The 11,443-nt window shown below is 28.7% G+C and overlaps 1 protein-coding gene across 1 annotated transcript; it reads left to right on the forward strand.

Annotated features, from left to right (window-relative positions):
* Positions 1 to 2,489: 2,489 nt before the first annotated feature.
* On the forward strand, positions 2,490 to 9,851 carry LOC145742145 (uncharacterized). The gene is made up of 11 exons (XM_082559912.1): positions 2,490 to 2,638; positions 2,757 to 2,819; positions 3,061 to 3,135; positions 3,321 to 3,386; positions 3,780 to 3,860; positions 5,919 to 5,996; positions 6,244 to 7,466; positions 7,611 to 7,694; positions 7,870 to 7,959; positions 8,140 to 8,277; positions 8,912 to 9,851. The coding sequence occupies exons 1-11, from the start codon at positions 2,550 to 2,552 to the stop codon at positions 8,914 to 8,916; spliced, it is 1,992 nt and encodes a 663-aa protein (XP_082416038.1). The 5' UTR covers positions 2,490 to 2,549; the 3' UTR covers positions 8,917 to 9,851.
* The last annotated feature ends 1,592 nt before the right edge of the window (positions 9,852 to 11,443 follow it).

An 11,443-nucleotide genomic window follows, 5' to 3' on the forward strand; every position in this document is an offset into this window, starting at 1 on the left:
TTTTTGTCTTTGAAAAATGTATAAATCTGTATTATGAAAATAAAAAAAATGATCAGATTTTTAGTTCATTTCTAATAAAAAATAAAGTAAATTTAATAATCTTTTTTTAAATCTTTCACTTGCTTACAGGCTTTAATATGCTCTTAAAAAAAATACCAAAAAAACATATTCAAATACCAGCCCTTAAACAGTAAAAAATTGAAATAGCTTAAAAACATTTAATTGTACATTTAAATTTATGACTTTTAAAATATTTGTTAAATATATTTTTATTTATCTTCAAACAATTCTAAGAATTGTTTTCTTTGCTTACATTGGTTTTTTCATTAAATGTTGTGTAATGACAACAGCATAACATTTTTATTGCACTATTTGATTAGCACAACTTTAATAAAAAATAGGTGGTTTTTAAACACAGGTTTAGGTAAGGCCATGTCATTATATATTTATCAAACTTAATATTTTGAAGCAACTTTGCTATTCTTTTTTCAATAAACTTTAACAAACAAATTAAAAGTTCTGTTTTAATACGGCACATATTTTTTTGGAACTAATCAACTAAAAACATATATCTTTTCTATAAATGTTTAATTATGTAAAGCTGATAACATGTACTAGTATCTATTATATACAAAAAAAACTGAAAACCGCTTATTTTATTTTTTTGTGTTGGTTTGTTCTTTTAAGAAATGAGTAAGTATTATTTTATTTGCAGACAGGATGTTTATATTACAAGATTTTTTAAAAAAAATTTTTAGGAAAAATGTTGAAGCAAAAGCTTAAAAACAAGTATTTAATTGCACATTAAAATACATTTTATAACTTTTATTGTATTTATTGAGTTTGCCATACTGTAATTCCAGGAATTGTTTGTTATGCTAATGTTGGTTTTTTAGTTTGTGATGACAACAAAATAACATTTGTACAGCCTTTTTATTAAATAATATTTAATTTCGAAAAACAAAGTTTTGTTTAAGTCCCTACTTGCAATTGAAAATTGACAAAACTAATGTCCTAGGTTTTTTGGCTATTTTATGATATATTTACTAAATTTAATATCTTAAAGAAATTGTGCAATATTTATAATTAAACCTAATAATTAAAATAGACTATTTTGTATAAAAAAGGTAAATCACACTTCATTACATGTTTCATGTTAATATATAGTTGCCTAATTTTAAAACTGATTGTTATTAAATTAAAAAAAAATAAATTAAAAACAATGCTTTGAGTTGGATTCGAACTTGTGATCTACGTTTTTAAAGTCACGTGGTTGTTTAATTTTTATCACTGCGTTTATTTGAAACTGAGTTAGCGAGATCTATCGTCACCTTGAACAATGCTTTTTTATTTAGGTTTTTCGCGCAATAATGAAGGTAAATAAAAAGATACACAAGAAACATTACATTAATGTGGCAAATAAAAGACAATATATATATTATATGTTTTTAAATATGCCATAAGTAATAATATTTACATAAGTAATGAAGAGTATGTTAAGGCGGCATCTTGTCTTGTATGGCTTAAATCAAATAACTTAAACAAGGGCGCCATACTGCCTGAAACGGTTTCGGGAAATTTATATCCATTTGTATAAAAACATATAAATCCTGGTAGATAACTGTTAAAGCACTTTTTAAACTATAATTTATTTGTCAAACTAGCAAAAAAATATTGATTGAGGATAAACAACAACTGTTATTGTTTTTTATTTGTATTGATGAGGTCATTCCCAAATTAATCTTTGTTTACTTTTGGCAGTTTGGGCGTTGAAAATTTATTGTAAAACCCTGTCCGCCTATTGCTAAATTGGATGATATTATTTTAAACATTCTCGACAATTAAAGTTGGTTAACAGTTGCAGTTGAAAAGATAACCCTATTCGTGTTGTCCGCTAGTTTATGAACGGCGGAAAGGGCGGAATTTTTATAACTTTACCCTAGTCTGCTAGTCCCTAATCTTCCCTTATGAATTCCTTTCATTTCGCATTCATAGTACTACCAGTTTAAACAGGACCACGCTAATAGAGAAATAACAGCTAAATTATGAAATGTAACTTTGATGTTTCTTTTTGATTTACTGTAATTAAAATTTGCTGTTGACTGTGTTGAACTTTTTTAAGGTTTTTTAACTAAAAACCGGCAGCCCGGTCTGCCTGTGTAGTGGTAAGAACACTTGCTACACTACCATGAGGTTGTGGGTTCAATCCCCACTGCTCTTAAGAAGATGCTAACGGTATGAACTCCTGCTAAGCCAGCACTTAATCAGCAGCATAATTATCGGGCAATTATAATCTATAATATCCCAAACCATCAAAGACAACTCGAGACTGGGTCGGAGTAACTGATGTTACTCTATGTTTAGGTTGCGCATTCGACCTTTCTACATCGAGGTTAAAAATACAAAAAAAAAATATATTTTAGAAATGGGTGATTATGTTAAAATTATAATTTATTTTGATGGCAAATATTGCAATTTATTTAGAAAAACTTAGAGCTTTTTGCTTAAATGTTTTTACATCCTATTTATGGGATGTGTTTGTTTTGTCAATGGACATGAGTCGACGAAATTCTCAAAAAAGTTTTAGTGAAAGTGATTCGGACTCGGATGAAATTAGTTTGAGCAAAACTATTTCTGGGTAAGTGTTGATGTGAAGCGATTGTGATTGTTATTTGTGTGTTTACAAAGTTAACATTTCTTTTAAATAAGTTTAAACTTGAATTTTATTAAAATAATTTGAAATTGTTTTTAAACAGACCAAGTAAGCAAGAAGAAGAGGAAAAAAATTTGCAAACATTTCAAGATGTTTCAGCTGTAAGGTAAGAATAATTTAAAACCAAATGATACGCTATATATAATGTATAGATAAAACAGAAAACAATTAGTTAATTAAAGTAATTATTATACATTTAACAACTTTAATTTTATAGAAATGGTAATAGTATGAATCTATTTCATAATTTTTTTTAGTAGAAGTCTTTAGAAAGGGCTTTAAAATGTTTTAATCTTTGTTTTTAACACAATGACACAAATATTTTATTTAAAAATCCTATTTTTCAGTGGGGAAAGTTCACAAAGATATGAAAATGAAGATACGGTTTTGCAAGGTCAACATTCTAACTTTTGTCTATCCGGGTATAATGTTTTTTTTTACTTCTTAATGTAAAATTTTAATACAAGCAACTTAGTTTTTATAAAAAAATTTTTTACTTAGTAATACTGTAGTTAAGAAAACTTTAACTTAATATATAATTGTTTACGTTCCAAAATTTGTAATCACAAAAAAAGTAAAAATTTAAAGATTTTTAAATATTTTTTAGCATTGAAAATAGTATCCTACCAGATTATAATGATAACAATGTAGCAGGTTGTTCTTATAACCAAATGTAAGTGATTTTAATTCAAATAAACTTAGGCTAAATATTTATAATTTTAATGTATTTAGCATACTTCTTAACTGTCAAACGATTTCTTTTTTAACATTTAATTTACTTTAAAATGTATCAGGATGCTTATGAATACAAAAGAGGTTGTTTAAAATGTCATCTTGAGTAAAAAAGTTTGTTGTCATTGGGCCTGTATAAGAAAAGGTAGTAGTGGTGGTTGAGAGAAGTTAATGTTTTTTTAATTAAAGCATTTTATTTGAAATAAAATGTGTTTATTTATTTTGGTGTGTAAACTTAATGGATTTATAGGTCCAGTTTTTATATATATTTTAATTATTTTCTTTTTTTAGTTTGTTAATATTTTAATATTGCATAATTTTTTTGTTATACCAGTTTGGGAACTACTGATGGAATAAAACAAGGGGTTCAAACTCAACTGAAATATCGAAAAACACAAAGAGAGCCCACCATTAAGTAAGTTATATTTAAAATTAACATTTTAATCTACAAATTGATTTTTTTTAAACTAGTAAAACAACTTGTGTACTAGGAGTTGTAATACAATTTTTAAACAGAATTTCAAATTTTGTTCTAATTGATTTTTTATAACTTAAATTGTTTTAAACATTTTTTTATAAGAAAGTAGCCTGCAGAATTCTTACTTATTTTTAGTTAATAATTAACTTTATTTAACGATATGAATGGTTGAACCTTATTTTAAATCTAAGTAAACCTAATAATTTAATTTTAATTATGGAATTATAATGTAGAATAAAAACGCTGACTGTGAGTACAAAATTTATGTTGTTTGTGAATGTTTCGTGGCGTATATTTGCTGTTATGTGTTGTTCTGTTGTTCTTGGGTTTTAGAATATTTTGATAGAATTTATGTTTGTTAAGACCACATATAAACATTAGGGATGGGCTGAAATCCAAATTACTCGGATTCGACGAGCCCGAGTACTCAGATATGACATCATTTAAACGTATATAACTGTTCACGAGAATCTTTCCCGCATAATTTTAAAACTGCAAAATTTGCCAAGAAAATTTTATAGATAATAAAGTGTTTAACGTTGGCAAAACTACTTACCGCTGATAGCAATATCATTCTAAGTCCAAATGAAAATGTTAAAGTCTCAAATTTATTATCCGTAAGTAAAAGTGTATTTGTTGCGCAATCGTTGCTTAAATAACGTGATATAATTAAGAGTAGATTATAAATTATTAGAAAAAGGCAAACCTTGTGTTTTTTATGTTTAGTAAAAAACGATCTTAAATGACAAATTATTACTCGGCATCCGAGAACCAAAAAATGTTCGACGAGTATTAAAATATTCTTAATACTCGGGCCGAGTACTCGGACTCGGATTCGACCTAATAAACATTTATATTCACTAAAACTTAATGGAAAAACATCTATAAAGGCATAATTTTCTGTAACTATTATACAAAAATTGATTTTATAAATGTGTTTATATAAAAAATTTATACAAAAACTAATAAAAATTAACTAATTCACAAAAATTAACACTTGTATGATGTTAAACTGGTATAAATAAAGTCGGTTTATAAAGTAATTCAATTTTTAAAGACACGATTACAATGAAAATACGTATTAGGCCTTTTTTATGCTTACTCATTGTATAGGCCTGTATAAATGTAATGTAATCCATTTCCGCTATATTGTTTGTAACAACTTTCGTAAAATTATTGTAAGTAGTTTACCTACATTGTTAAGATTAATTTTTTAAAGTCATATATTAGCGATATTTTTATACTCAAAAATAAATAAAGTTGGTGTCACTGAACACAAAAATGTTTTTAACTTTAAATAATTTTACCTACTTTTTAAGGTATACAACTTTAAAAAAAAATAAAAAAAAGGGGAAGTCCTGTTTGTGATGACGTGGAAAGTACTAACTTGTATATATTTACTACGCTACTAAGTACTTTCTACGTCACACAAAAAATATGGTAACCAGGTTTTTAATGTTAATCATTTTCCAGTATTTTTGAAAATTAAATTGTAAGTACCACAGACATTTTTTAAAGGTTCTAAAGGCATTTTATGATTCATTGTCAACCATACTAACATGCTATATACATCACTTACACAATTGCAAAACTCTGTAACATAACCCTTTAAGTTCATGCAGTTGAACTTGAAATTTTAATTTATAAATAATTTTGTCTTTGCTGTTTTTGTTCTTTTCCCTACATTGGTTACAATAAAACTTGGATTAGACCAATCATATTATGTTTAAGCACTTGATTAAAACAATTAAATGATTGTGACATTATCACTGCCAGTATGTTCATAATATTATAATGATGTTTTTAGTAATGTCTTTTCAATGTAATTTAATGTGTTAATTTATTTTGTTGTTCAATTTTCAATTTAAACATATAAATTTAAAGAATAAATTAGATGTGTTATGTATCACAACAAACATAACTAGCTGATAAATTGTTTGGGTTTTTATATTTCTTTAAAGACATTCAATTTATTTTAATATAATATATCTTTAGGAAAAACTTTGAACGAGATCCTAGCCCTACACCAGAGCAGCATAATCTTAATGTTGATTCTAATTGCAGTGAAAATGAGTAAGAAATTCAATTAAAAATTATTACATTTGCATTAAGCGTTGTTAGTTATTTGGTTAAACGGTAATATAATAATTAATTATTAACTAAAATAAAATAAAATGGTTTACTATGGTTTACAAATCCATTGTTGTAAAATTTAACCAAAATAAGAGGAAATTGTGTTTTGCGATTTTAAAGAAAATTATACAGAAGTTAGTTTGACTTAAAGCTTTAGTGACTAATAAAAATGATTTTTGTTTAACAGGGTTTTGCCTCCTGAAAATATGGATGCAAACAACTCTGTCAAGTCCCAAGCTCATCAAGAAACTTTACCCACAACTTCAAGCTTCAATACAGCTTCCAGCAGCCCCAAAACTTCCGGAAGAGCAAATTCACCTCCTACCACCCAGAAAACAAAGACAGAAACTCTGCAGTTTACATTTGGCTCAACTGGTCCCATTAGTGCACAACTAGTTGATTCTACTTTAGTGCCGGATATCGGGATAACTAATGAGGCAGGTACCACAATTGCTGGTAATAGCACCCAACCATTGGATCCTACTTTGCCACCCTCCGAGTCGCAGGTTTCTGTGATAACTGACGAACTTAGTGACAGCAACTCAAGTTCAGAAGCTTCCCAACAACATGACTCTAACCAAGGCAAAACTGCAACTGCTCTTGACAATTCAGATTTTTCATTGTCACTTTCCGAGCCAGAGGTTTCTTCGATTATTAGTACAGGAAGTGATTCAAGTTTGGAGATTGAAGAACAAGAACAAGAGCTTGAAGGCTCGACTGAACGGAATTCCATGGTTGTTATTGGTCCCAAAACACCAACCAATATTTTGTTATCTACTGAAGAAGCAACTGAATTGGAGGGTTTGAACCATCTTACACCATCAACACCCGCTTCTGTACCAATAAATCCAGCCTCCGAACCATCAGCACTAGCTTCTGCAATATATACACCAGTTAATAATAGATCTTTAGCTGGTAATGAAAGCACACCAATGGTTAATGCTGCTCAAATACCAGTTATAGAAGTTAAAAGGCCAGATACTCAACCAGTTCTAAGGTCTAAAGAACCACATCGTATCTCTACATCTCCACTGCCTATTCTCGACCGATCTACACAACAATCAAGCACGCGAAATGGCCAACAAGATCAAAGAAATGCACACGGACAAGGCTTAGTTACCAGACCAGCTTCTCAGGATGGTCTAACCCTGCAACAAGAACCAGACGTGGAGGAAAATGCCAGCTCGCCAATCAGTCTGGGTCAGCAGGAATCCCATGATGACCCAATTTCTTTAACAGCAGCTACAAGTCCACAGGCTTCACAAGAATTAGATCTTAGATCTATTAATAGTCAGATATCTGGGCTGGAACCAGATAGAGTAGTTACTGGTCAAGAAGTTTATCATTCACAGCAAACAGCTGATGCAAAGAATTTACAAAATATGCAGTTATATAACAACATGCAAGCAGGTTGGTTTAATTTGGTCTTAATTTTTAAACATTTACTACATTAAATACATTAAATAGACATGTTTGTCAAAATAAAAATGTGAATAAAGTCCAGGCAAAATTTTTATAATTTATTGTTTAAATTTCTTTATTTGAAATTTTTAGATCCATCTCATGTAGACAGTACTGAAAGAAACTTAACTTCACGAGCTTTTATTGACGAGAGACCAGCTGTTCAGACTGAAGATGGTATTTATTTATATTTCTTTTTAAATTAAGTTTAAAAAAACTATTTTTTTTTATTAATGAAAGTAATGTTTTTATTTTTTTAATATAACCAAAACTTAATATTTTAAATGTTAGTTGATTTTTTCCAATATGTTATTTTTTGTTAAAATTGCTTTAAATTTTTTTAATTTAATAGAAATCGACCTGCGCTTAGATGATAGCATGGTAGAGCTTGATGTTTTTCATAGAGGGGCTGCCCCCTATTTTGAGAATGAACCGTATCTAGGTAAAACATTGTGTTATTTAGGTTTTTAAAAAAAACATAGGCATTAAAATTTAGCTTTTATGGTTTAATTTTGGGTAGGATTTATTCAGTATTAATTCTCAAAGATTTTATCCAAAAATGTAAAGGCTAACCAGTATTATGCATTTATCGTTAAAAAAAATTTGCTCGTCTTTTTTTTAGATCAACAAAACTGGGTTCTTGTTGAAGTAGAAAATTTCCCCAACTTGAGAACATGGGCTTCTAATCCTAATGTGAATAGTTGGGTGTATGAAGATCAGATCTGGAATCTGCCTCAAAATTATAATGGAACAATTCCATGTGAGTTTTAGGTTATTTAATTTTTTTAGTTTTTTATTATTGTTATTATTTTTTTAAATTTTATTTTGGTTTTTTGCAAATTGATAAAAGTAAATGATAAATACAATATACAATTAATATTACAACAATGCGACAGGGAAAAAATGACAAAATCTATTTAATGATTTAAAACATGCCAAAAGTATTAATGTTTACATAAAGATTTTAAGTATGTTATGGCATGGTCACTAAACCCAAAAGTTTAAGTGTTGGTGTAGAATTTATTGAATCAATAAACAAACAAGTTAATAGCCTCCCTTACACTAAGTAATTGTATTAATAAGAGCACAACTCTTAACTAATAATTTGCCTGTGATACATTTTTATGCACCACAAAAAGCATTTTTATGAAAAGCTTATAAATTAGACGTATATATATATACATATATAGATGTATATCAAATTTCTAAACCCACAAAAAAAAATATAACTGCCGTTTGTGGTGTATGGCAAATATTATTTAAAAGTTGCAACCGTAGTGCATTTTATTGATTAGGCTACTTAAAATCATATCACAAGTGAAAAAATAAAACTTAAATCAAATTTAAAATTGAAAAAAAGGATATTAGTGATCATTTTTTTAATTTTTTTTCAGTTTAAATGCAAGCCAGAGCCTGATAAATGAAGCCTTTTTTGGGTTGAAAGTTTGGTTATTTGGTTGTTTTTTTTGCACTACCTATTGCACTTTTTCATTTAAAAAAACTTTTATCAAAATTTTTAAAATCAAATTTTATTCTGTTTTTAATGAATTCTTTATTTGGCTTTAAACTATTATATTTTATAAAAATAGCAAATTTTAAATGATGTATTTTAAAAATTTAATCCCAAAAGTCTTCAAAGTTATTTTTATATTCTGCCAAAAAATGTTTAGAATTTAAATGAAAATTCTTTTAAATTGGATGCAAATTATTTTGGTTTTATATGACAAAAAATATTATAGTATTTTTATTCATTTTAGTGAAATGAGGTGTAATAACAAGATAATGTTAAATACCTATTTTTTTGAAGTGGTGTAAATGTAAAATCTTTTTCTTTCATATAATTAAATCATCTTTTTGAATTTTTACTTTTTCTTATTTAAGCTGCCATAATTTGTATGGTGCGAACACTAATGGTATGAAGCTGTCACATTTTTGTAAGTGTTTTCATATATAATTTGACATTGCCAGACATTTGAACTTATTTTGTTACTATGACCTAAAATTTGTTATTAAATGACCAAATTTGTGTTTAAATAGCAGTATAACATTTTGTCTGTATATTAAGGTATTGTTATTTATTTATTTTTTCGTATTTTTTTGGTTCCAATTTCTTTAAAATTCAACTTTATTTAAATAATCGTTATTGTTATTTTTTTTAACTGTTATTTCGGTTACTGTGTCATGTTGGAAAAAACAACTAGATAAACTTTGTATTGTAAATAATGTATTATTTTTTTTTCGTTTTTAAATTATGAATTTGTCACGATAAACGCAAATGATGACCTAAATATTGTTTGACTTATGTTAGAAGTTAGATTCTTCCGTAAGAATAAAATTTTACCATTAACTAATTTTTTTATTTGTATATATCTTTATCCTCGATGTGGAAAAGTCGAATGCACGACTTAAACATAGAGGAGTAACATCAGTTACTCCGACTCAGTCTCGAGTTGCCTGTGGCAGTTCGGGATAATATAGATTATAATTGCCCGGTAATTATGCTGCTGATTAAGTGCCGGCTCAGCAAGAGTTCGTACCGTTCACAGCGCCCTACTCAAGGGCGCTACAGTATGAGCTCAGTGGGGATTGAACCGACGACCTCATGTGTGGTGTAGCAAGTGTTCTTACCACTACACCATGCTGCCGGTTAAATAACACATTTAATTAAACTTATGCAAAAAGGCTGTACCGTACAAAATGTGAATTTCGTATAAACGTATCTGCAAAATCGCCTACTTTGATTTAGTTAAAAATATGGATATACATTGGCGTTTTAATTAACTATTATTCTATTAAGAAAGACTATTTGAATTGGTAGTAAAGGGGCACAACCATAAAATGTCTTTGGGGTTATTTTCTCACTACCTTCACTTTTTTTTTAGCCTTACTTTCCAAACTGCAAAGTAATTTGAAAATTGGTCAAAATATTTAAATTAGGCATGGTAGCTTTTTACTTGTTTTAATTACAATAAAGTTGTGTTGTTTAAATAAAAAATTAAATATTTAAAAAGGCAACCCTACCGGAGATGGCGTATCGCTTAGGCCATGATTTTGTGCGCGAATAAACAGCTGATTTAAGACTAAATAGGCTGATAGGTTAAGAATCACAATTCTTATCGCTTTAGTTCTTGACTGCGAAAATCTCTAATAAAAGTAGGAATTGTTCGTTGCATTTTGTATTTGTTGTTTTAAAACCGAATTTTACGTCTAGTTGTGGTAGTTAGACATTAAAATAAACGAATGGTATTTTTTACCGGCAGCGTGGTCTGGTGGTATAGTGATAAGAACAATCAGACAATTGCTACACGACTATGAGGTCGTGGGTTTAATCCCCACTGCTCTCATGCTGTAGCGCCCTTGAGTAAGGCGCTATAAACGGTATAAACTCCTGCTGAGCCAGCACTTAATCAGCAGCTTAAATACCGGGCAATTATAATTGATAGTATCTCAAACTGGCAAAGTCAACTCGAGACTGGGTCAGAGTAACTGATGTTACTCTATGTTTAAGTCGCGCATTCGACTTTCCCACATTGAGAATAAAGATATATACAAAAAAAAGTAAGGAAAAATTTTTAGGAACTTTTAAATGTTTGTTTTTTGCTTTTTTATTGCTTTGTGGAATTTGAAAAGGTCTTTCTTAGAAATAGCTATAGGCGAGCACAGTTAACCAAAGAAGTAACTTTAATAAAAAAGTTATTAGTTTTACAATACTTAAAATGGACAATACTAAAGTACGGAATGCGGGATAGTGCGGGACCGTATGTAAACGTTAATAAAAATTCGCGGAATGCGGGACGGAACGGAATTTTTGTACTTTATTGAGGGATGATTGCAGTCAAGGTCTGAGGAATAATGCGGGATTGCTTTTAAAGGCATGGGAATGAATAGAATGATGCTAAAACGACTTTAAAGTGCAAGGGAAGATT

This window comes from Corella eumyota, chromosome 2, assembly GCF_963082875.1.
Source record: "Corella eumyota chromosome 2, kaCorEumy4.1, whole genome shotgun sequence".
Taxonomy (NCBI): domain Eukaryota; kingdom Metazoa; phylum Chordata; class Ascidiacea; order Phlebobranchia; family Corellidae; genus Corella; species Corella eumyota.